Raw genomic sequence first — 25,257 nt, forward strand, 5'->3', positions numbered from 1 at the left:
ATATTGCGGTTTACTGCTCTTGCATTTAGTTCTTGTAGGTTTTGGGATTCAGGTGTCTCTTAAAAGAGCTAGTTTAAAAAATAAATAATTTTTAGTTGTGTTTATATTGTTTAAAAGTTTATTACCCAGTTTTGTATTTTGAGCTACAACAAGATGGGGGGGGCATTTTTTAAAACAAAGAGAAATTTGCATTCTCTTTGACAGCTTTCTCCACAGAGAGAAAATATTTATGTGTATCATTGTCTTTTAAAGCTATTTTTTCTACACTGATTTTTATATTAAAATTAAGATGTAAGTGTGGATGAGCATTGACAATAATTGTTTTCATATAGCCTGAGAAAGTGAGACATTATATAATCAATAGGAACATTGTTTTGTCATGGTGAATAAAGCACTGGATGCTATCGAAGAATTCAATTTAATTAGGCATACAATTAAATCTCTCTCTAATCCAATCTCAGAAAGCCAAATGTCAGCAGCATTTTTCAGAACCACAGGGATCTGCTAGAGGCTGCCTAGCATCTTCAGATAAAACCTAATTTGAAAGGCTTGATAGGAGAGTATCACTGCAAGTACACAGCTTGTGAAAGGCTGGTATGCCGTTACTTTTCTATCTAAAAAAAGAAAGAAAGAAAGATGCACTGTGTTCTGAATGTTAAGAATGTCTTCAGTCTGAAGTTTGCCTGTTTAAATAAAAGGGGGAGAAAATCCTTAGGTGCTTTCCCCTATTGTCACTGGATGCATTTTCTTTGCAGATTATTATTTGACAAACTCCATTTTTATAAAACAGCAAAGCTCCATTTTGGCAGGCTGTAATGCAAACTGGGGGGAGGGGGGGAACGGCAAGATTGCTCAGTCCCTCAGGAAGTTGCTGACTAGAAATCCTTCCTGAAGTTCCCAAAGGAAACGCTAATTCTTAAGTTACTCAGCCTTTATTAGCCTGAGGAATAGAAACCCTCTCTAGTTCAGTGGTGGGAAACTTTTTCCCTCTCTGCTGAGAACCACATTCCATCAAGTATAATCTGTCATGAGTGGGCGGGGGCAGAAACAAACCCAAAGGCTCTTTCTCTCACCACCCTTCCAAATCCTAATTCATTTGTGTGTACATATGCACACCTCTGTGTGTACACACACATGCACCTGCTACTGCATCCGCTGCCCCTCCTAGCTCAGGACCCCCACTCTTCCACACATACTACCTAGTCATTCATTCATTCATCCATCCATCCATCCATCCATCCATCCATCATTCTGTGTGTGTGTGTGTGTGTGTGTGTGTGTGTGTGTCAAACACACTCACTCACTCTGAACAAAATGTTGCTTCCCTGCCATTTCTTCATCCCGCACTTTTCTCTTTCTGCACTTGTATGGCTTTCTCCCTCCAACCTATACCACATAGGGCCCAGTACAGTGGTACCTCAGGTTACATATGGTTCAGGTTACATACGCTTCAGGTTACAGACTCTGCTAACCCAGAAATAGTGCTTCAGGTTAAGAACTTTGCTTCAGGATGAGAACAGAAATTGGGCTCCGGCGGCGCGGCACCAGCAGGAGGCCCCATTAGCTAAAGTGGTGCTTCAGGTTAAGGACAGTTTCAGGTTAAGTACGGACCTCCGGAACGAATTAAGTACTTAACCTGAGGTACCACTGTAATATTCTCCTGTATGGTCTTTCACTCACCCAGAGATATGGGGCTCCTGCAACTTTTACCCTCATGGGGGAGGGGAGTAGGGAAGGGATTAAGAGGTCTCCCTCACAAGCCCTGTAGATAATTTCGCCTGCATGAGACTCTTAATCTCAGGGTCATGGGTTTGAGCCCTGTGTTAGGCAAAAGATTTCTGCATTGCAGGGGTTGAACTACATGGTCTTTGTGGTTGTTCCCCACAATACATGTGGGGAACCTGGTTCATGTCGTTTTGAGGAGTGTATTTTCTTCTTCTTTGGGTGCCAAGTGGTTCTGATTAATAAACTTACATTTCTCTACTATACTACTCTGCCCCTGGATTCAAACCTTCTGCTCCTGCTTAAAATACTTGCTTGTGCTACAGCTTGAACTGTAGTATCTATTTATCAGTAGTGAGTTATCCCTCAAGTGCCTAGAAGGCTGAAGGGAAAACCTATTTAGGACAGTAATGAGGAATAACATCGGTTTTATGGGTATGCATAATTTTTAATTTTAATTGGGAATCATCTGATAGTACAAATAGAGAAGGTTAGTAATTAACACGCTGCCTGACCCTAGAGGCTCTCATCAATATTTGCTTGAACTTTCCATAAACTGGATGGCCTTAAGTCTTCATACATTGTACAGAGAGATAACACTTACATGTTGGGTTGCCATATGTCTGGAATTTCTCGGACATATCCGGAATGCTGCAGTCGGAAGCAGTGTCCAGGCAGAAATTGCTTTTAAAAATGTCCGGGAAAATCCAGATGTATGGCAACCCATGTTGGCTATGTTCGCTCAAAAACGAAAGAATTATTTTTTAAAAAAATTTAAAATTTGCAAAAAAAAAAAAGCTCAACAACTCTTCACTGTTTGAAATATGGCAACCCTACTTACATGTAGGAAACAGAGGTGCACAGAGTCTAGAGTTAGGTGCATTAAAAAAATAGGCTGCAATTCAGAAACCTCGAAAACTTCTCAACTGGTTTAAATTATTGTCAGAGGTGATGCAGTAACTTTGTATGGTTACATATGAAGTGCTACATTACAGCTTAAAAGACTGACTGATGATTCTACTACTCTGATTAACATATGCATTCTTCTTCATCTTACTATTTCATGAGTCTGCAATTATGAAAGGAACTCAATTCATAGGATTGCATTATATCGCAGCCAATCCCCATTCCTTAACATAAGCGTGTACGTTGCAGTAGGGGTTCACTACGATACTTAAGAAATCAGTATACCATTTACATTTATCCCAGTTTTCCATCTTTTTTTATTGTCCTGTTGATAAGCTAGTTGTAATTATATCAGATTATGGTTAATTACTGCAGCTGCATCTTTTTGCTGTCATTAGAAGGAATTTACTGCAGCCGTTCTTTGACTTGATGAATTGAAACGTCAGTCCTTTCTTTCATGTAGGCTCAGGGCAGGGGTTTTCAAGACCCCACCCCCCAATCATAGAAGCAGTGGCGTCATGATTTCCCACCCCCTGGAACAGCAGGCACACACCTTCCTATTTTATATAAAAAACTGTCTACTCATAGAATTGTGGAGTTGTGAGGTACCCCAAGAGTAATCTAAGCCAGCCTCCTACAATGCAAGCCTGGCAGATGACCATCCAACCTCTGCTTAAAAACCTCCAGTGGAGGAGAGTACCCATGAGGTCATCTGTGACCCACCATTTTAAGACACTGATTTTCATGAGAGCATATACTGTATTTTCCCATGTATAAGACTATATTCCCCCCCAAAAAAATTTAAGTTTAAAATTGGGGGTCGACTTATACACGGAAAAATATGGTAACTAGATACAGTAAGGTTGAAGGCACAATGTAAACTGGACTTTGAAAACATATTGTTGAATAATGTATTATCTATAACTAGACAACAATGTAATAATCATCAAGAAGTTTAATGTGTTAATTAACTTTCCAATGCCATTTGTGTTTCTTGTGAATGGGTTCCTGCTTCACTTCAGATGTTAATACAAGAATCACAGCAATTATCACCAATCTGCTAATGTAAAAGGTTAAAATTGTACCTATTGAACATATATTTAAGCTCTAATTGTCACCAACTGTGATTATTATTATTATTTTGCATCTCACTGCCATTCAAATCTCACCATACAATTGTTTCATGTCGTGCAATCTGACAAAGCGAACAGAGCCCATGAAAGCTCATGCTTATAAATGAAATAGTCTTTAAGGGACCAAAGAATTATTTTTGCTGCAAGCTACTCATCTGGAAGCTCTCTCCCAGTAACAATTACAGTATAACTATTCAGTCTTTCAGAGCTAGGGTGTCCTTGTTCTTTTTGGACAGCAATCAGCACTATTGGAGCACTGCATATTTTTTTGTCTCAGTTGGGAGATTTGTGAAGAAATCATGAGCAGCACGCAACTAACTCAGCACATCAGCACAACGATTGACACTCAGTTTACGGAACTTCTCCCTAACCTCATGTTTGGAGGTTCCAACAATCTTCCAGAGCAGGTTTGGGGGAGGGTGTAGAAGGGGAGGAGAGACAGAGATAAATTTTGTTGTGCAAACATAACTCTTTACACTGATGGAAAGCATTGGCTGGATTGTGTCCTGTCTGAAACGCTATGTGCCTTCTGGGGGGGAAAAAAGATATTTCATCTTCTAACATGTTAAAAGATTTCTGTCGACATTTTGTGCAGGTCATTTTGGCTCATTATTTTTCATACAGTAAAACACCAGAACATCCCTGCTGGGTCAGGTGATGGACCATCTAGTCCAGCATTCTATTCTCATGGTGGCCAACAGATGCCTATGAGATGTGTGAAAGAAGGACTGGAACATAACAGCATCCTCCCCTCCTGTGGTTTCCTAGAACTGGTATAAAGTATTGCACTTGGGCAAAAAAAATGAGAGGCACAAATACAAGATGGGTGACACCTGGCTTGAGAGCAGTACATGTGAAAAGGGTCTAGGAGTCTTGGTTGACCACAAACTTGACATGAGCCAACAGTGTGACGCGGCAGCTAAAAAAGCCAATGCAATTCTGGGCTGCATCAATAGGAGTATAGCATCTAGATCAAGGGAAGTAATAGTGCCACTGTATTGTGCTCTGGTCAGACCTCACCTGGAGTACTGTGTCCAGTTCTGGGCACCACAGTTCAAGAAGGACACTGTCAAACTGGAACGTGTCCAGAGGAGGGCAACCAAAATGGTCAAAGGTCTGGAAACGATGCCTTATGAGGAACGGCTAAGGGAGCTGGGCATGTTTAGCCTGGAGAAGAGGAGGTTAAGGGGTGATATGATAGCCATGTTCAAATATATAAAAGGATGTCATATAAAGGTTGTTTTCTGCTGCTCCAGAGAAGTGGACACGGAGCAGTGGATCCAAACTACAAGAAAGAAGATTCCACCTAAACATTAGGAAGAACTTCCTGACAGTAAGAGCTGTTCGACAGTGGAATTTGCTGCCAGGGAGTGTGGTGGAGTCTCCTTCTTTGGATGTCTTTAAGCAGAGGCTTGACAACCATATGTCAGGAGTGCTCTGATGGTGTTTCCTGCTTGGCAGGGCGTTGGACTCGATGGCCCTTGTGGTCTATTCCAACTCTATGATTCTATGATTCTATTCAGAAGCGTATTGCCTCTAGTAGCCATTGATAGCATTTGTCCTGCATGAATTTTTCTAATCCTATTTTAAAAGTATCAAAGCTGGTGGCCATCCTGAGGGAGCAAATTCCACCATTTAGCTATATTCTATGTGGAGAAGTACATAGATAAAGGTAAAGGGACCCCTGACCGTTAGGTCCAGTCGCAGACGACTCTGGGGTTGCGGCGTCCATCTCACTTTATTTGCCAAGGGATCCGGCGTACAGCTTCCGGTAAGAAAGCTTTAAAGATGCTTCCATTAACATAACAATGGAACTTAGATTATAGAGTCCTAGAAACAAACACTAAAACAGCAACCTAAGTGGTTTCTAAAGATACAAAACAGTTACGTGCTATAAATGCAACAGCAGCTGCACTAAACTTGGAACATTAAATTCCTCGTAGGTCGGGGTGAACAAGTGTTCTGTAACCTGATGTGGAAGCCCAGTAGCATAGGAGCAATTTGCTCCTCTAGAAGAAGGGGATTTGGAGTCAGGTGCCACTACAAAGAAGACTATATTCCATGTCTCCCCACAACAAGCCAAACCTTGTTCCATCAACTTGGATCCAAAGTTGCTTAGGTCTTTATGTATCAGCATATGCCAGTGCTATATGTCCTACAGAACTAATGTTATATGACTGCACAGGTATACCTGGCAGCCATGCTCAGGACCAACTGATGTTTCTGGACCAACTTGAAATGTAACCCTATCTAGAGTTTATTGCAGTAGTCTGGACATGAGGTGAGAGTATGGATCACAGCAGCAATGCTGTCGCTGTCCAGGAACAGGCATAACTGATTAAGCAGCCACAGTGGGAGATAGGCAACCCTTGCTACTGATGTCAGGACTCACGTTGACAATGCTGGATCTAGGAGTACCCTAAGTGTCAAGGACAACATCTAGAACAGACTATTGAACCACCTCCCAGGCATGAGAACCACCAACCAACAGTATTTCTATGTTCTCAGGATTCAGCTTCAGTTCATTGGCTGTCATCCAGGCACCAGTTCAGCATGGCTTCATCTAGTTCACATGGTATGGAGAAATAGGGCTGGGTATCACCTGCATTAAACTAACATAGTTGGTGCTAACCACAGCATAGTTAGCAAAAGCTTCTGAACTCCTCCTACAGGTACTCACTTCAAATGATGAGGGAAAGGGAGTTGGAGCATGTGAGCCCAGGGAGAGATGTGATGTGTTTATGCAACACTAATCCATGTTTCAGCATTATGCTTTAATGGAGGCATTATTTGTTTATCATTTGCCTTTCCATTTAGAAAACTTCCGTACTTCAGTTCGGAACAAGGTGGTTCAGAACATTAAAAACTAAAACCTTAGGATTGTCCTACTTGCATTAACCTCCCGTCGAAGCGTTGTGATCAGTTTCACACTAGCTTTGTTTCAGTGACTTTGCATTCTCAGGTGGCACCAGGCCATTCACTGGGTCAACAATTTTAAGACATAAACAGCTTCAGTAAAAGCAACACTAATAATTGTAGACTAAAAACACAGAAAAACAGCAGAAGCATTAAGAGTGATAGAATAATACAGTGGTATCTCGGGTTACAGACGCTTCAAGTTACAGACTCCACTAATCCAGAAGTAGTACCTCGGGTTAAGAACTTTACTTCAGGATGAGAACAGAAATCGTGCTCTGGCGGCGTGGCGGCAGCAGGAGGCCCCAGTAGCTAAAGTGGTGCTTCAGGTTAAGAACAGTTTCAGGTTAAGAATGGACCTCCAGAACGAATTAAGTTCTTAACCCGAGGTACTACAGTGGTACCTCGGGTTACATATGCTTCAGGTTACATACGCTTCAGGTTACAGACTCCGCTAACCCAGAAATAGTACCTCAGGTTGAGAACTTTGCTTCAGGGTGAGACAGAAATCGTGCTCCGGTGGCGCAGCAGCAGCAGGAGACCCCGTTAGCTAAAGTGGTGCTTCAGGTTAAGAACGGACTTCCGGAACGAATTAAGTACTTAACCCGAGGTACCACTGTACTGTAAAGTCTGGGTCTGGTACCTACAATATTTGGTGTCAGTGTAGCTCCCATTGTAGTGCAGAAGTAGCATCTTGGAGCTGAGCATTGTCCCAAGATCTTAATCAGAGATGAATCTCAGTGGTGTACCTTCACATGAAGGGATTGCAGGAGTTTTAATCCTTTCAAGTATGCATTTCAATCAACCACTTTGCACTGAACTCGTTTTTGTTTTTTGCAAAATTATTAAATGGGTAGGGAGCCTCAGGCAGTCTTCCAGGTCTCTCTGTCTGTCCTTTGGGACTCTCCTCAGGCTACACTTCTCACTTGACCTGTTTCACTTTGTCCTTCATTATTTTTTGCCTGGCAGTGATGTGTCCTTGAGCTCAGATGATGACTCTTGCTTGCTGAGATGAAGATTGAGAAAGGTGTGTGTGTGTGTGTGTGTGTGTGTGTGTGTGTGTGTGTGTGTAGAAGCTAGCCTACTGTCCAAAGGAGAAACTTGCATTCATTGTTCCATCCACTTCTGGCCCTTCCCACCACTGGAATGTGGCCCTTGGAATGTGGACCTCGGGCTGTAAAAGGATCCCCACTGCTGCTGTAAAAGGTCATGGTAGTTCTCTATAACAAAAGAAGTGATCGTATATGCATACTCCATCTAGGCATGCTGTATGTATTGAACTATTTTCACACTTGTCTGTGTTAGAAATATTCAGTTTGTTTTTTTACCTTTTTCACATAATGCTACATTTATTTTTTAAAAAAAGTTTTGGGGATGTGATATGGATAGAGTTTCTTATGTTTCAGAAAGTGCAGGAAAAGCAGAAAATTGGCGTTTGACGTGGCTCATGTCTCTTGCTATACAGCCCCATCTGCTGTACAAAAATATAGTGGCACCTCAGAAATGCTGTCCAACCCAGGAACGGGCATAATTTTACCATTGAAACATGTTTTACATCCTTCTTTAAGCTCACGCTATTCCTTTCATTATTATTATTTTTCAGAAATACTGTATAGTGTTTTTGCAACTAAGCAATGAAAATTCTACAAATAAACCTACAATATTTTTTTTGCCAAACCTCTAGTTTCAAGCTGGCTATATTTTTTTCCTGGTGGATATAATTGTCCGCCACATGGTTTCAAAAGCTGTGATTTATCTGTGTGTCATTGGAATAGTCAGCTTGGGTATTGGATGATGTAGAACCAACAGGAGGAAGCAGCTTTTGATACATGTGATTAATAAAAATGAAGTCTGGCTACTAATTTACTTATTCATTGATTCATTTGTTGCATTTGTTTCCTGGCCCATCTGAACAGGTCATACTGGCCTAATTTGGATTTCCTGCAGAAGCCTTGGCTCCCCCTACCCTACAGGATTATAAGGAAGAGCTGGGAAACTTTCATTTGAATTTTAAATTACTTAAACCATGTCACAATATTCAAATCTGGACAAAACATGGTTAGTCTTAGCTTGCTTCAACAATTATTTATTTATTTTTTTACTTTAGACCACAGTTAATGAACTTGGAATTTTTTTTTAGCAAGCCATAGTTAAGATTAACAAGAGTTAGGGTCCAGATGACATGTTAGTATGTGAATAATCTAAAATCTATTTTCTTTTAGTCAGACAAAGGTTTGGGCAATTCTCCAGTGGAAAAGGATTTCATAGCTGAGAGGCAGACATTGCACACACCACTGTATGCTCTTGAAGTGTTGACTTTGTGCGTCGTTGGTAAGCTGAATAATCAATAGTAAGCTTAAGATGCTGCCTATACTAGGGATTGTAATGGGAGACAGAGAGTAGGGCAGTTTAGCAATGGTGCAGTGCTCAAGCCATTTACAGCTTTGGGAATCATTTTTAGCTGTGCTGTGTACTGTCTTGTTTATTGCTTGTGTCTTTGAAAGATTAAAAAATAAGCAGAAATCATAAAACTACTTCCTTGCTTTAGAATTTTAATATATACTTTCCCTCCCATAGCATCTAATCATATATTTAGAATAGTTGATGGAAGTATCCATGTGAATTTAGAATTAAATTCGAGCTTTTCCTGTTTTTTATTTGTGAATCAAAAGTAGCCTACATATTCTCTTGAAGCATCTTCTGAACACATTTTAGAGATAAGTAAAGCTGAGTTGTGGGGCGCGGGTGGCACTGTGGGTTAAACCACAGAGCCTAGAACTTGCCGATCAGAAGGTCGGCGGTTCGAATCCCTGCGACGGGGTGAGCTCCCGTTGCTCGGTCCCTGCTCCTGCCAACCTAGCAGTTCGAAAGCATGTCAAACTGCAAGTAGATAAATAGGTAGGAAGGTAAACGGCATTTCTGTGCGCTGCTCTGGTTCGCCAGAAGCGGCTTAGTCATGCTGGCCACATGACCTGGAAGCTGTATGCCAGCTCCCTCGGCCAATAAAGCGAGATGAGCGCCACAACCCCAGAGTCGGCCACGACTGGACCTAATGGTCAGGGGTCCCTTTACCTTTACCTTTAAGGCTGAGTTATAATGAGGTTAGGGTGGCTATCATAATTGGTAAATTGTTGTCAACTTACTGGGACTTCGCGATGTCATTTAAAAAATGTATGTGTTGATGAAATCCAAGGTATGCCTACTCAGAAGCCATAGCTCTATTGCTAAAGAGGAATAATTCGGACGGGTGTAAGAATCACCTCTTTGCTTCTCTCCAACCCCCATTAGGTTGTTATGCCTGTCACTATTTTGAATTTCCTGGTAGTAATCATTCTCACTACTACTGAAGTGATGCAAAAAATTCTCTATTATTCATTCCTGTCAACTATAACTTTGCTACTTGGTGAACAGTGATACCATCTGGAAGATCTGTCTGTGTCACTAGAACTGTATTTGGTGTGCTGAATTTAGGTGTTCAGTTCTTCGCTTGTAATAATGTGTCTTTAAAAAGACTAGCTAGGAATTGAGTCAATTCTTGGATTGTATTTCATCCTTCAGTTATTGTCAGTGACTACTGAAATGAATATAGGCTGCCTGAGGCTAAAAAAATATGTTTTGTATAGTGCTTTAGGAAAGTCTGGTGATACAATTTAGTATTACAGTGGTACCTCAGGTTACATACGCTTCAGGTTACAATACGCTTCAGGTTACAGACTTCGCTAACCCAGAAATAGTGCTTCAGGTTAAGAACTTTGCTTCAGAATGAGAACAGAAATCGTGCTCCAGCGGCGTGGCGGCAGTGGGAGGCCCCATTAGCTAAAGTGGTGCTTCAGGTTAAGAACAGTTTCAGGTTAAGAACGGAACGAATCCGGAACGAATTAAGTACTTAACCCAAGGTACCACTGTACTGAATTGCGGTCCTTGACCCTTCTCTATCCACTCATGCCATTCAAAATGTTTTTTCCTGACTTTGTCATCTCATATTAGAACCAGTAATTTTTGATAAATTATATTTTAAAGCCCTGTGTACTTTTAAAGGTTCTCTCCTGCACAAGTTCTGTTATGCCGCTGTCAGGATTTCTCTGCATGCTGGTATTGTATATTTACATGGTATAATGAGGGAGGGGCAGATGACAACTAGTTTTGCCTAGTTCATAATGTAATCCTATGTACCTTTAATGAGAAGCAAAATAATTTTTAAAAATATAGTAGGTTCGGTCCAGTGTGTATGTTGGGGCACTCTGTGAACACATTACAGAGAAAGAGAAGCAGCCAGAGTATTCTTATTTTAGTTAGTTGTTCAGGGCTTTGTAGATTGGTACACGAACCTTGTGCAGGAATTTATAGGCAGCTGGTGTATATGTTTTGGCCAAGGTGTGACATCCCACTGTCTCGCACTGCCTCCCACCGTCACCAGTCTATCTGCTGCATCAGTTGGTGTTCCGGGACAATGCCCAAGGCAGTTCTGCATAGCACGTCTCCCAAATTACTGTCGAGCCCTTCCTATAGGTCAGCCTTGCATTATTTGATTGAGCAGGAAGAAGAGGGACAGATGAGGATATGGGAGGAATGTGGAGAGCTCCTATGATGAGCCTGTGAGTATGGAAGAAGGAAAGGAAGGGAAAAGGGATTTGTTACATTCAGTGGGATCTCCCCCCCCCCCCCCGTAGACTGAATTGAGCCTGCTGCGTGTGGGTTTTTAGGAGACAAACCAGACCTGCAGTCAGTAGTATAATATCTAGTTATAATATCTAGTCGTATGATTACGAGCTGTACTTAAATTATTTTATGTATTAGTGGAGCTGGTGTTGTAGAAGCTTCAAGCGTACCAGTTCCGACTGCATGTTTTCAGTGCTCACTTGTGGAAGAACAACAACAATCCAGCAACTCATCATATAAGAAACTAAGTTGTCAGCAAGAAAAGTAGACTGGAACAGCAGCAGATTGTTACAAAATGATCATCACACAACCTAGGAATTTGTTCCATTTTCTGCATATGTTGTTTAGTTTTATACTCACTAGAATTTGTGTCAGATTTCTTCTTGAACAGCTTGTAATCTCTGCCAGTTTTTGGATGTGCAAACAAGCAGCAACAGAGGAAATGTGGGTGACTCGCATTTCCTCTTTTTGTACTTCCATGGAATATGCAACATGAGAACTTGTGCACCTTTCCCCTGGTGAGATACTGAAGGCCAAATGTTGAGGAAGAGGCAGAAACCCCCAGTTTGCATATCCCAGAAGAAAAGAGGAAGGGCGAGTGGGGCATGTGTCCTCTCTTGCAGTTTCTGTGTAATGCCTGGAGCTTGCTTTGTTTTTTGTTTTTTTTTTGGAGTAGCAAGTTTTTATTCTTGGTGTTTTTCAAATCCCTTAATTTTCCAAACTTGGAAGATTTGTGGTATAGAATAAGACTTTGGGCACTAGGGTGGTAGTTTCACAAATACTTATAAGACTTTGGACACAACAGATAAATCATATTCCCTTACAAAAGTCATTCTTTCAAAAAAATAAAATTCAAACCTCCTTCGTGATAGTATGAACATGACATGAGTATGTTAGTATGGGTTTTATATTTTTCTCTGTGTTTGCTTAACAGGTCCATGATGGAATACTCCTGTTCAGTCTTGCTAATTTCCATTAGTTTTCTGCACGGCGAAGTGTTGCGTGGCAATGGGACTGCATCACTTAATGATACAACAACAAGTAAGAAACACTGAATTTGGGGGGTTAGTCTGCGTCAGTACCTTGTTCATATAAATCTTCATTCCTTTGGTTTCAGATGGTGTTTCATGCTTCCTTCTTTAACATTTATAGCACCATGTCACATATCTTATGAAATCAATGTGGGATCAGGCTTGCTTTCTTCTCAACTCATACACGCTGAACATTATCTGTAATATGTATGAGTAATTGACAATTTCCCATTGACAAATATTTTGTTATGATGCTCTACTTTGGAAGCTTCTCTGAGGCTTTTCTACAATTCTAGATAAGAAGCTACAAACCTCCAGTACTTGTCATTAAGGGCTGCCAGTAGTTCTTTGGTAACTCTAAAGAACAGGGATTGAGCTTCTTTTACTGCTGCCACAAAAGCCTTGATGGTTGTAAAGCTTTCCAATTAACTTCATTAATACATAAAGCAGTAGCTTGAAACTGACTGCTCTTCCTCTTACTGAGTTCCCTTGCATTTAAATAATCTTACTCCAAATGCAAGTTTATTTCTTGGTTCAGGAACCTCTGCTTATCTAAATCAGCAGTCATGCATATTTTCATGTCTGCAACATGGGACCTCTTTTTATTGTCTGTATCCATTTCTCTCTCTATATATTTTTGCTTTTTGCTTTTTCCCAGTGGTCTGGCTTGTATAAAGAAGCTACCCTCTAGACCTGTGGTTCCCAATGTGGGGCACGCGCCCCAGAGGGTGCAATTCAATTTTTAAGGGGGACAATTCGAGAATGAGTTATTAACAGTGAATGGCCTTTCAGGCTTCCTCCACGTGAATAGGAGCTGACTTTTTGAATAATAAGAATTATATGTCATGGGGCGTGGGGCATCAGGATTTTAGAGATGCTTAGTGGGAACCAGACAGTCTTGCAAGATGTGAATTGTGATCACTCCTCAAGTTTCAGTTTTAAGAATTCCCAAATTGTGTATTTACGGGCCTCAGCCAAGAAGAAAAACGGGACTCTGTGAGCATGACAAAGAAAACACTTCCTGTAGAGCTCAGTCTCATCTTGCGTCTCATGATAGGCCAGCAGATAAACAAAGGTGCATGTAGTGTGCCTTATGTGGGTCAGGGTGAAAAGTAACACAAAAAATAACTTGCAAAGTCAGCAAGCGTCACAACTCAGATGGCAGGTAAAACGGTATGCACTGAACCAAAAGTGAACTGTTCCAGAAACTCTGCAAATGCCATCTTGGTAGTCAAAATAACCCCGCAATTAATTGATAGTTGTTGTAACAATAAGGTCATGTATGTTTATATTAATTTGCTTTGATATAGGCTAATTGGCTTGCTTTGATGTTATCCTTACCTGTGGGCTTGGGATCTATTGGTAAGATTTGGGTATTTGCCATCAACTGGTCATGTGAGGTGATGCAATGGCCTGGCCAAAGTGACATAATGCTGCTTTGTATATAAATAATGTGTGAATGGTTGCTTGGACGCAGGCAAGCCATCTCCATGCTGCAGTGTCTGTCAGTCCTGCGTCTGTAAAGTCTGGGAGATCAGCAGGCTGATTGCTTAAGTCTACACCTTTCTTCCTTTTTTTAAAAAAACAATTTTTATTGATTTTTGCACAAATTTTCCAACATAACAACTCCAACACCATATAACAAATCTTTGGCTATCACAGCCTAAGACTTCCTTCAACCCCTTCTAATGGTTTTCTAAATTTCTTTTTATTTTTGCATTTTATTACTATGCTTATTGCTATAAGTCCAATCTTACGTCAGTTAATTTTAGTCCCTTTCCCATTAATTTATATAGTCCACCTTACAAAACTTCTTGTAACCCTACAAGTGATGTTAGGTAATTACAATTGTCTTTCAGATACAACATAATTTTCTTACAATCCTTTAGGAAAGTCTGGTCCTGCTGGTTTTGAATTTTTCCTGTTAGTCTCGCCAGCTCAGCATAGTCCATTAATTTCATTTGCCACTCTTCTTTTGTTGACATTTGCTCTTGTTTCCATCGTTGGGCTAATAATATTCTTGCTGCAGTGGCCACATATAAAAACAATTTTTTATCATTCTTATGAATTTCTGTACCTACCATACCAAGTGAAAGAGCTTCTGGTGTTTTTTAGAAATGTATATTTCAACATTTTAAAAATTTCATTATAAATCATTTCAAGTCTTTTACTTTTTTACATTCCCACCACATATGGTAAAACGTGCCTTCTTTTTCTTTACATTTCCAACATTTGTTGTTTGTTTTGTACAACTTGGCTAGTTTTACTGGTGTTATATACCATCATTTTCATTATGTTTTCTACACCTTTCTTTAATAAAGCACTAGAACTGATCACTCTAGTTTTTTGAAATCCTTCTGTTGTATCCCTGCATCCAACCGTTCCCACAAGTTCTCCTTTGGGCCGGCAGTTCAGAACAACGTACCCCTGGTTTTGTTTTTAAACTTTGTTATCTGTTGCCAAAGTTGCCATCAGACCTGAATGTATAATGTTCAGTTTCCCAGAAGAATGCATCCATTTCCCTTTCTGATCAGTTTGGTTTTTTTTAAATCATATTTATTAGAATTTCCAATATAACAAAAAAGAAAAGATAGAAAAGAAAAATATATATATATTTAAAACCTTACTTTCATTACCTTCTTTCTAGGACTCCCTCCTCCCCCTCCCGACTATATTCCCCTTTCATTAATTTGGTTCCACAAGCTCTCACTCCCAGTTTAAAACTTAATATGTTTAACCCATTAGCCAATTTAAATTATACAATCTTACCATCACCCCTCATCTTTAACAGAAAAAGAAAGAAGATTTTCCCCCAAGATCTGCCCCATTTCCTTCCACGAATTCCCCTTTTATCAGCAATAAACTTCTCTTTTGATCTTGGTTACCCAGTCCTTGTTTTAGAATGTTTACAATCGGGGGGGGGGGGACTGACTTCCTTTTTAGATCACCCCCGCTCGTGCCAAATCCGAAAAAAAAATTCTTTTTTTCTCCTTTTGTACCCGGTTTCCCAATTACTCACGGGTTGTTGTTGATAGTCCGAATTTCAAATGGAAGAAGCCAGCGCTCTCCGTCGAATGGCATGCGGCTGCGCTCGGCAGGGGAAGCGATAGACTCAAAGCACCACGCCGCTCCCCGGCACCCGATCCGAAGCCTTTAAAAAGGCTACTTCACGAGTCGGGAGGGCGCTAGCGGTGCCAGCCGAGTCCCCATGTCCACGGGCTCCATGCCCGTGGTTTTTAAGGGTCCCCGCGTCGCCGGCGCGGTAGGACCCAGCCCCTGCCGAGCAGACTCCCTCCGGAGCTCGGAGGGAGTCCGCCATTCGGCGATGGCGCCAACCCGGAAGTCCCCTTTTCTGATCAGTTTGGCTTGTTTATAGCTATGGAAGTGGATTGTAGTTTCAGGATGAGAAAGAATTATAACAAACAAACTGGAAAATCGCTGTCGTTTACTGATGAAGATGCTAAAGCATGATAATGCCACTGGTTGGGTGATTTGTTGAGTTTACCTTTGCTTGCATGGTCTGTCCTCTTTCACCAAAGTGTAGAAGCTGCTTCCACATGGGGCATTCTCTTGATAGAGAAGAATAAATGTGATGATGTGGGCTAGGCCAGTAGCATAGACTTGAACCACCCAGTTGATACAGGTTACAGGTGAGTTACCCTAGGTAAAATCTAAAAAAGGTTGGCCACAGGGGTCCTGTGAAATAAAATTAATTAATGGCTAAAATTAACCTGAAGATTGCCACTTGTCCAGTTTTAATTTTAATTTGTTTGAATTAATTGTGGGATGTATCTTAATTGATTGATTGATTGTTTTTATGCATTGTCTTACTTGTATGATGTTAGCCGCTCTGAACCCAGTTTTGGCCAGGGAGGGCGGGATATAAATAAAAATTTATTATTATTATTAAAATTAAGCAGAGTTTGGACACTGATAGATTTTGCTAGATTGCATCCTTTCCTGGTTACCCCATACAGTGGTATCTCTGGATGTGGACGGGATCCATTCTGGAGCCCCATTCGCATCCTGAAGCGAACGTAAGATGCAACAGCACGTTTGCACGTCTGCTTCTGTGCATGTGCGTGACGTCATTTAGAGCGTCTGCGCATGCGCGAGTGGCACTCCGTTACTTCCAGGTCACCGTGGAGCGCAACCCGAAAATATTTAAGCTGAAGCGTATTCATCCCGAGGTATGACTGTACACTTAAATAGCTCAGTCAGTAGAGGGTTGTGGGTTCGAGTTCTACATTGGGCAAAATATTCCTTCATTGCAGGGGGTTGGACTAAGTGGCCTTCGTGGTCTCTTCCAACTACAGTTCTATGACGATTCTAACTTTAATATTCTCTGAATAAGAAAAAAATAGAAGGTAGCAAAAGTATTTCAAATTTATTCGTGCAAACAAGTTTGTAGCTACTATCCTTACAAAGTGTTGAAAAAAATATCCCCTAGGAAGATTGGGGGGGAGGGGAGGAACATCCAGAAAGCACTGAAAGAACAGCTATGGGAAGGGGAACCTGTGGCCCCCCAGATATTGCTGAATAGCACCTCCCACTATCCCTGTCCACAGACCATGCTGACTAGGACTGATGGAAGTGAGTCAGCAACACCACAGAATCCTCTCCTCTGGAAGAAGTGGCCTGCTAATAGAAAGTTGATGTGGAGTTCTCACCTCGCGATATATTGCTTTTCAACATACCAGCGCTGAGTGGGGCTCTGGGGAAAGGGAAGCAAATTGTGCTTGACCGGTGAGGGTCCCCCCCCCCGAAAAGGCAACTTGGCCTGCCTAGCCCCCAGTCATATTAAATATTCATTCTCTCTCTCTCTCTCTCTCTCTCTCTCTCTCTCTCTCTCTCTCCCCCTTCCTCGTGTGTGTGTGTGTGTGTGTGTGTGTGTGTGTGTTCTCAGGCAGTTATCTTAGCAGGTAAAGCCTCTTGGGCTTGCTAATAGAAAGGTTGGCAGTTTGAATCCCTGCGACGGGGTGAGCTCCTCTTGCTCTGTCTCAGCTTCTGCCAGCCTAGCAGTTTGAAAGCATACCAGTGTGAGTAGATAAATAGGTACCGGTGCAGTGGGAAGGTAAATGGTGTTTCCGTGCGTTCTGGCTCTCATAACAAACCTCTGTGCACCAGTAGTGGTTTAGTCATGCTGGCCACATGACCCTAGAAAGCTGTCTGTGGACCAACGCTAGCTCCCTCAGCCTGAAAAGTGAGATGAGCACCACAACCCAAAGTCACCTTTGACTGGACTTAACCATCCAGGGTTCCTTTTCCTTTACCTACTTCTCTTTTCAGCAGCAATAATGTGGCACATTTCCTTCTCCTGTTTCTTCTCTCCCTAAGTTCCTTTACCTCCATGTCCCCTTTGGGATCCTTGCATGCTGAGTATTGTTGAATGCAATTCTTAATGAGTTACTTGAAGCATTTTTTTGCTCAGCAAGTATGCCGATTGCTCTAGGGACTTTGGACAAAAGCCACATAAACACCCAGGGGAAGCAGGTATGTCACCTGTTCTACAGCAGCTTAAATAAACAGTGTAGCAGTTGTTCTAACAGAGGATGCGCATACACCATACATTTAGAGCACATAACTTCCCTCACAGAATCCAGGGAATTGTAGTTTGCTAAAGGTGCTGGGATCTGTAGCTCTGTGAATGGTGAACTACAGTTTCCCAAGATTCCTTGGGGGGAGTCATGTTGTCTAAACATGCTTCAAATGCTTGTTGTGTATGCAGCCAAGGTGAGGCATGTGTAAGTTGTTTTTGGCGATACATCAGTTGTGTGTGGGATGGTGGGGTGTTAAACAAAAATACCTTACCTTATTTGCAAAAACAGCAAACAACAGACTAAATGTTAGTATTAAGAGACACACAGGCCACAAACGTTTATAATGGTGTCATAGAGGAAAATAAAGATTGCTGGGGGTGGGGTGATACAATAGAGGTTTCTAAAAATAAGAGCATCAATATAGAACTTCCCCCTTTCCTCATAATGCCATAAATGGGTGGCTTCGCCTTCATGCCTTGTTTGTCAGCTTCCAGAGGCATATGACTCTCTGTTGTTGAAACAGGAACTAGAAAGAAGAGCTTAGCCTAATCCACCCAGGCAGTTATCAGCTTTGATGAATGCTACCTTATTGCCACAAAGCCTGCTCAGAAGTGGGGGAATGTATTTGCTTTAATGTACTAGATTTTGAACATATTCCTTCTTGCAAAATTTCACATCCTGGGTTAGAGAGTACCTGCTGGAATTTACCCCCTGGTTGAAGCAATAAGAATCAAGCACCTAAGACCATCCTGTGCAGAACCTGGAAAACAGCAAAGTCATGCCTTGGAAACTGCCATGCTTTCTGCCAGTTCCCCCCCACCCCACCCTCCTCATTTGACAACCCTCAGGATTTTTGCTGTAGGGCCTGAAAGCAGAAATCCTATGGCACAGCAATGCTAAGATGGCTATCAACACAATCCCAGTGACAGCTGCTTCCGGGTCTGTGGAAACATTTTGAAAGCTCATTCTTTCAAAACCAGAATTGTACATTCAGTAACGTCATAGCTTGTATTACTATGAAATTAAGCATTTAGCTGCCTGTCTAGCAGAGGTGGTGTATGCATGCACATTGAGTCTTGCCCAGGCCAGGTGGAGAAGAGCCCATGTGCTAACAGACCTTTCTCTTTTACATCAAGCAACAATAGGTAAGAAGCTTTATAGAACGTGGACTTTCTTTGTCCCCTTTTATTATTGTTGGTGGCTAGGCATGCAGATAGGTCTGCAGTGATGGTTGAGATTGGTGTCATGGTTGCGGATGCATCCTTCAACAAGCAAAGCAATATTCTATAATCTAGGGGTTAGAGGGCAAGGATGCTTAGAAGAGACACCCCTAGGCTTACTGATTCCTTGGCCACAGGATCTTTTCCCTTCCTCTCAGCTCTTTGACAGTAGCCTGGTTTGCATATTATACCAAGCCCAAACCATGGTTAAGTATGAATGTGACAGTGGCCTGGTTTGCATATTACACCAAGCCCAAACCATGGTTAAGTATGAATGTGACAGTGGCCTGGTTTGCATATTACACCAAGCCCAAACCATGGTTAAGTATGAATGTGCAGGCTCTCAGGGAGGGGGTAATGGATGCCATGCTCCTTCCTGGTCAGTCATCTTCTTCTGAAGCTTTTCCTGTTTATAAAATTTTATACAGGGAGAAGATCTTTTTTAAGACGGGGGGCTGGACCTCTGTTTTATTTAATGCATTTCAAGTAGGAACAGGGTGAGTGCCATCTAATAAGAGGCGATATTGGCATATTGAAAAGGGAAGTTATTTACAAAGATTGGCTGGATCTGATTATCCAGACGATAACTAAAGCTTCTCATAACGTGGAGCCTAAATTACTGTTGCTACAGCTCTCCAAACCTTTCAAACCACATAGCCCACCGAGTGTCACATGTTTAACAAATTGCCATACTCTATTTTAGGCCTGTACTGCTGCGGTTGAAATGAAAAGGACTGCAGCAAATAGATCTGTAGTTTGTTGCTTGTGTTTGCTTTTAGTACTGTATAACTGCTGAGTATATTTATTATAAGAATTGTTAAATCATGATTATTCAGGTTGCATTTATATGCTTCTGTGCATTTAAAGTGCAAAGATAATTCACTTTCATAAGAGTATTACAAGTTTGTATGCATATGGAAATCAGAAAATCACTAAGTAGCTTTCCCCAGTGTGGATTTTTGAAAATTCTGCTCTTGTGCATATTATTTCCAGTGGTGTGTCTAAGAGACTAGGTTGCAAATCATGAAGTTCCTGGTTTGAATCTTTTCTCTGCCATGAACTTAGTAGGTGGCTTTAGGCAAGCTGCTCTCAGCCTCAGTCCTCCCATCCACTGTAAATGGATAATACTGACTAACCTTTTCAGGGATGTTACAAGACTGCAACTAGATAATAACTGGAAGGTCCTGCCCAAATGTTTTTATTCAATGCCATCTGTAAGTTCATAAGGACAAAAAGTTACGTGTTCCAAATACTTTATGAAAAATGTTCTTCTCTTTACCCCACCAACACCAAAAAGGGATCCATTAAATATTACAGTATCATTTTCAGGGTTTGCAGAAGTATACACTACCCCTGTTAAAAAAGACAAACCAGCCCAGGGTGAACTGTGCATTCTTAGTAGCTGCAGAATGTTGAAAGATAGGAAACAGAAAACTGGTTGTGTAGCGTAGAATGCCCTCCATGATTCTCTGACAATTTACAGAGTTGTATGCTGGAGAAGGGTGTGGTGGGTGGGTGGGTGGATCCCTAAGCAGGGACATTCCTTCCATTTTTTTCCTTTTCAAATTATGAAGCTCAAAACAGGAAAGCAAATATTGTGAACATACAAAGTTTTAGTAATAGCTTCAAGAGAAAGCAACATCGCCTGAAAAATTAGATGTGCATGTTCTGTTACACACATGACATGCTGCAAAGAACAGCCATAACAAAGTGAAAGTTGTTGTGATAACACAGGGTGATGATGATGATGAAGTATCACTGTTTGGATTCAGTACAGAGCTAGGAGTCACCTTCAGTATCTACCTATTATATGTTACAGTCACACTGCCAGTGTTGGTAAGGTGGTCCCTGTTGCCCTTCTTGCTTGGCTTCACTGGATGGCTATTTGAACACAGGAAAATAAATTTTATGGAAAATATGGGTGACCTTACAAGACATTGATTCTGATGTCCATCATTCCAAAAACACATATTTTCAAAGTAAAAAATTCATAATAGTTCATAGTAGTGAAAATTCACTCACTTAAGAGATGTATTTTATTGTGTGTGTGTGCTTTTATGTTCACACACACTACACCTGAGCTGTAAGAGTATATCTCCTGGAGTTTTGCAAACTTTTATATGCATACAATAGTTTTCACCTGCAGTGTGCAGCTTGTAGCACCCGTGGTCCATAAGTGCATAAGTAATTCAGTGCCATTTGTAAGTAGAACCATGTGGAAGGGGTATGACAGCCTAGTTTCTTCCATGCCAGCAGTGTGTTGTCTCAGTGGCATGGAAAGTAACCACATAATTGCACTCATTTCATGAGGCATTTCTACCCTAATAATTATTAGTTTTATTATTGTTATTTACCGTATTTTTCGCCCTATAGGACGCACTTTCCCCCCTCCAAAAATGAAGGGGAAATGTGTGTGCGTCCTATGGGGCGAATGCATGCTTCAGGAAGCTATCCGCAAGCCTTGGGAGCCCGCGGGAGTTCCCGCCGGGCTCCCAAGGCTTGCGGATAGCAGCCTGTTCTGGGGGCTGGGGTCGGGGGAAGCTCGGGTTCCCCCCGCCCCAGCCCCGTGCCTGGGGGGGGGAATAAATTATTTTTCTTTATTCCCCTCCAAAAAAAACCGTAGGTGCGCCCTATAGGGCGAAAAATACGGTACATACAGTGATGGTTCCAGGAGCATGCCCAAACTGCAACCTGCCTCTTTAAGGGGTGTGTAACCCCATCCAGAGCACACAACTTTGTCATCTGCACTTTTGCTAAAGAGTAGTACGAATGATCTCAAGCTTCCGATAAGCTTCTCCAAGTTCTGATATTAAGGACCACCTCTCCCCATATGAACTAACACAGACCCTACAACCATCATCTGAGGCCTTTCTCATGTGCCTCCTCCCCGAGAGGTCCAGAGGGTGATGATACAAGAGCAGGCCTTTTCAGTGACGGATCCCTGTTTCTGGAATGCTTTCCCCAGGGACGTTCGTCTGATGTCTTCATTACATATATTTAGGCACCAGGCAAAAATGTTTCCCTTTAACCAGACGTTTGACTGATTAACTTGCTATGTCTTTTTAAACGTATTTGGGGGAGGGGTTTTATTGGTTTGTTCTAATTTTTATTATGTATTCTGTGTTTTTATGTTGTGAACCGCTGTTGTGCTTTGCAAGAGAGTTGTTGTTCAGCAAAAGTCTGTTGCACATGCACAATCTTGTGTGTTCCATGTAAGGAGATCTGCTGCTCTATTTAAAGTTCAGAAGCTGTGAGAAGGAAACAATAGGTGGGGGAAAGAGGGGGGAACATTATCAATTAAAGTACAATAATTGGTTTGGATTCCTCTAGGTTATGAGGCAGAATGAAGTATGCTTAGTCCTATGGGTATTTATTAGTTTTGTTGCAATGGATGGCATTGGATAGAAAAAGTATTTCATTATAAATAGAAGAAATCTGTAATTAAAGCTTCTGGAACTAAATATTTAGGGTGGTTCTGTGTCTGAAAAGCCCTAAGCATTCAGCAGACAATAATGCTTTTGTTTCTACATAAGGAATGCCTGTCGTCTCAGTATTATTGTAAAAACAAAAATGTTATGACTATACACTTTTTTATCTCTCATATCTCTTCGGCCATCTTTTCTTTCTTCCTCCCTCTGAAATATGATGTTGGTATTTTCTAAGATTATTACTCCGAGTATTTTTATATGCCTAATGTCAACACCCATTTTTTCACCTTATATTATCCCTTCTTCATTTGCATTTGGTTTTAAACAGCAGAGGTTTGAATAAAGCACAGTGGAGGAAAACTGAAAAGAAAAAGTGATGGCTTTAAACCATGGCAAAAGTTTGAGTAGAGTGAGCAGGGGTGGAACTGGGTGAGGAAATGGCAGTTTAAAAGAGGGTTTGAGTTGTGCCCATCTCTGCTATTTTCCTTGTTAAAACTGACTTGTCTGGGTTTTCTTAATTTAAAAAAGCTCAGCTTCGCTCCATACCTGCTTTGCTTAAACCTGTGGCATTGTTTAAATCCACAGTTTTCATCTCGGGGTGGCTCCACCCCATTTTACTTAAACTTGTGTCCCTGTTTGAGTACAATGAAAAGACAGGAACACTGAAAGGGGGAAAGTGACTGCTTTAAACTTCTCCCTCTTCCATTTCTCACCTAGCTCTTGTCAAAGAGATAACAGATGCAAAGCCCTGACATATTCCATGGTACATTCCCACAAATATGTATTTAATTCCTGGTACCACAAAGTTCCAGATTCAGTGTAGCACAGGGGTCAGCAAACTTTTTCAGCAGGGGGTCGGTCCACTGTCCCTCAGACCTTGTGGGGGGCCGGACTATATTTTGAAAAAATAATAATAAACAAATTCCTATGCCCCACAAACAACCCAGAGATGCATTTTAAATAAAAGCACACATTCTACTCATGTAAAAACACCAGGCAGGCCCCACAAACAACCCAGAGATGCATTTTAAATAAAAGCACACATTCTACTCATGTAAAAACACGCTGATTCCCGGACCGTCTGCGGGCCGGATTTAGAAGGCTATTGGGCTGGATCCGGGCCCCGGGCCTTAGTTGGTCTACCCATGGTGTAGCACGTTAGCAGAGATTGTTGATGAGGAAGTAAGAACTGGTGGTGGTTTGTGAGTGGGGAAAACTTACTGCCCTTTTAAGCTTAGGATGAAAATCAGTAGGCATCCACCTGTTCTGGGGGTCAAATATTCCACAAAGCTCAGAAGGGTACATGAAGGCCATTTATGGTTTGATGGCGTTGTCTGACAGCAAAGAAGCAAATAGCTGTATGGCAAAACTATTTTGGAAGTGACAAGGGAATTGTTGCTGTCAGGATTCTCATTTCTAGCCAAGAACTTCAAAAGAGATTATAACTTTCTCAAAATGCTATGTGGCTGATTCGTGTTAAGTAATTTGTTAAGTAGGAACTGTGTGTATGCGATTTTATCTGTTAGAGATTAAGAAATTCGTTGTTTCCCCACTTCTTACTTCTCTTTTTAAACTCCTAGGCCCTCCAAAAGAAAACAGTCCACCGCCACATCTGTTGACTTCAATGCTGATCCTGATTCTGGTGTTTATAATTCTGATCCTTTTAGCTGGCTATTTCTTCAGGTAAGCAGACATCAGACGCTTAGCTTGGAACTAGTTCTGTCTTGTTTCCATGTGATCTAATGAGGAAATGAAAGTGTGTTGCGTGCAGCTGTGCCGGCTGCACTCACCCACATTAGCGAGGGCAGCGGAGGATGTTACACACACTGTTTCTCTCCACCATCTGAAGCTTTTACAAACGGAAGATGATTAGAAAGAGTTTTTCCAGAATTACATGGTTTGTGAGACAAGCTGCAGTATTATACGTAAACAGGTAACTTATTTATTCACAACAGATCTGCACTATCCCCCTAAATTTATCTTATTATAATTATTAAGGTTCAGGAAACACAGAAAAGCAGTGGTGACTTCAAGTGATAAAAAAATACCGAATGGAATCTTAGAAGAGCAAGGTAAAATATAAATTTGATTTACTTAATATTGAAAATCTTAGGTTTTTTAAAGTGGTAAATATAATGCTGAATGTAAATGTTTGGTTACTGAAATGTTTGTTACTCTTAGTTGTTGTTTTTAATTTAAAAACTTTCTTTACTTTTTAAAGCTACTTTCGCTTTTGTAGTAATATGCTGCTTACAAGTTTCTATCTATAACAGGGTGTAGGATCCAACACAAAGACTGGAAATTGAATATATTTATATTTAAAGTCTAGTTAGACTTGGGCCACTTTTTACATTTTATAAATGTTAGGTATAGAACCGGGGAAATCTTAAGCATACCTTGTCCTAAAATCAGGTTTGAAGAAGGGTATATAAATATTTTAAAGAAATAATTACACAAGAATGTTTTGTAAATGTGAGAAACAGTAGTTTTCAAACATGTGTATCATACCTATTCATTTGTGAAGGAGACAGAAATCACTGTAGAACCCAGCTGAGTGAACTGGATGTTTTTATTTCATGTATTAAAAAAAGCCTTGAAACAGAGCCATGAACTGGACTTGCAGAAAGTTGCAGCTATTGAATAATACTTTTGTTTAAAAGTAGTGGCTCTTAAGCATCTTTATCTCTGTCCTAGATCAAAAC

General features: G+C 41.1%; 1 protein-coding gene across 9 annotated transcripts in view; it reads left to right on the forward strand.

Annotated features, from left to right (window-relative positions):
• The window catches only part of PTPRE (protein tyrosine phosphatase receptor type E), a 143,481-nt gene that overhangs the window by 90,992 nt on the left and 27,232 nt on the right, over nt 1–25,257 (forward strand). For 7 of the 9 annotated variants that reach the window (XM_082222867.1, XM_082222869.1, XM_082222870.1 and 4 more), the window contains 3 exons: nt 12,271–12,377; nt 24,136–24,238; nt 24,554–24,627. In XM_082222867.1, the coding sequence (XP_082078993.1) occupies nt 12,271–12,377; nt 24,136–24,238; nt 24,554–24,627 (284 nt within the window). Of the gene's footprint in view, nt 1–12,270; nt 12,378–24,135; nt 24,239–24,348; nt 24,453–24,553; nt 24,628–25,257 lie in introns of those variants that run through there. The other 2 variants (XM_082222874.1, XM_082222875.1) reach the window with 1 other exon arrangement.

The sequence above is a fragment of the Podarcis vaucheri genome (genome assembly GCF_965113315.1).
Source record: "Podarcis vaucheri genome assembly, chromosome: 5".
NCBI lineage: Eukaryota > Metazoa > Chordata > Lepidosauria > Squamata > Lacertidae > Podarcis > Podarcis vaucheri.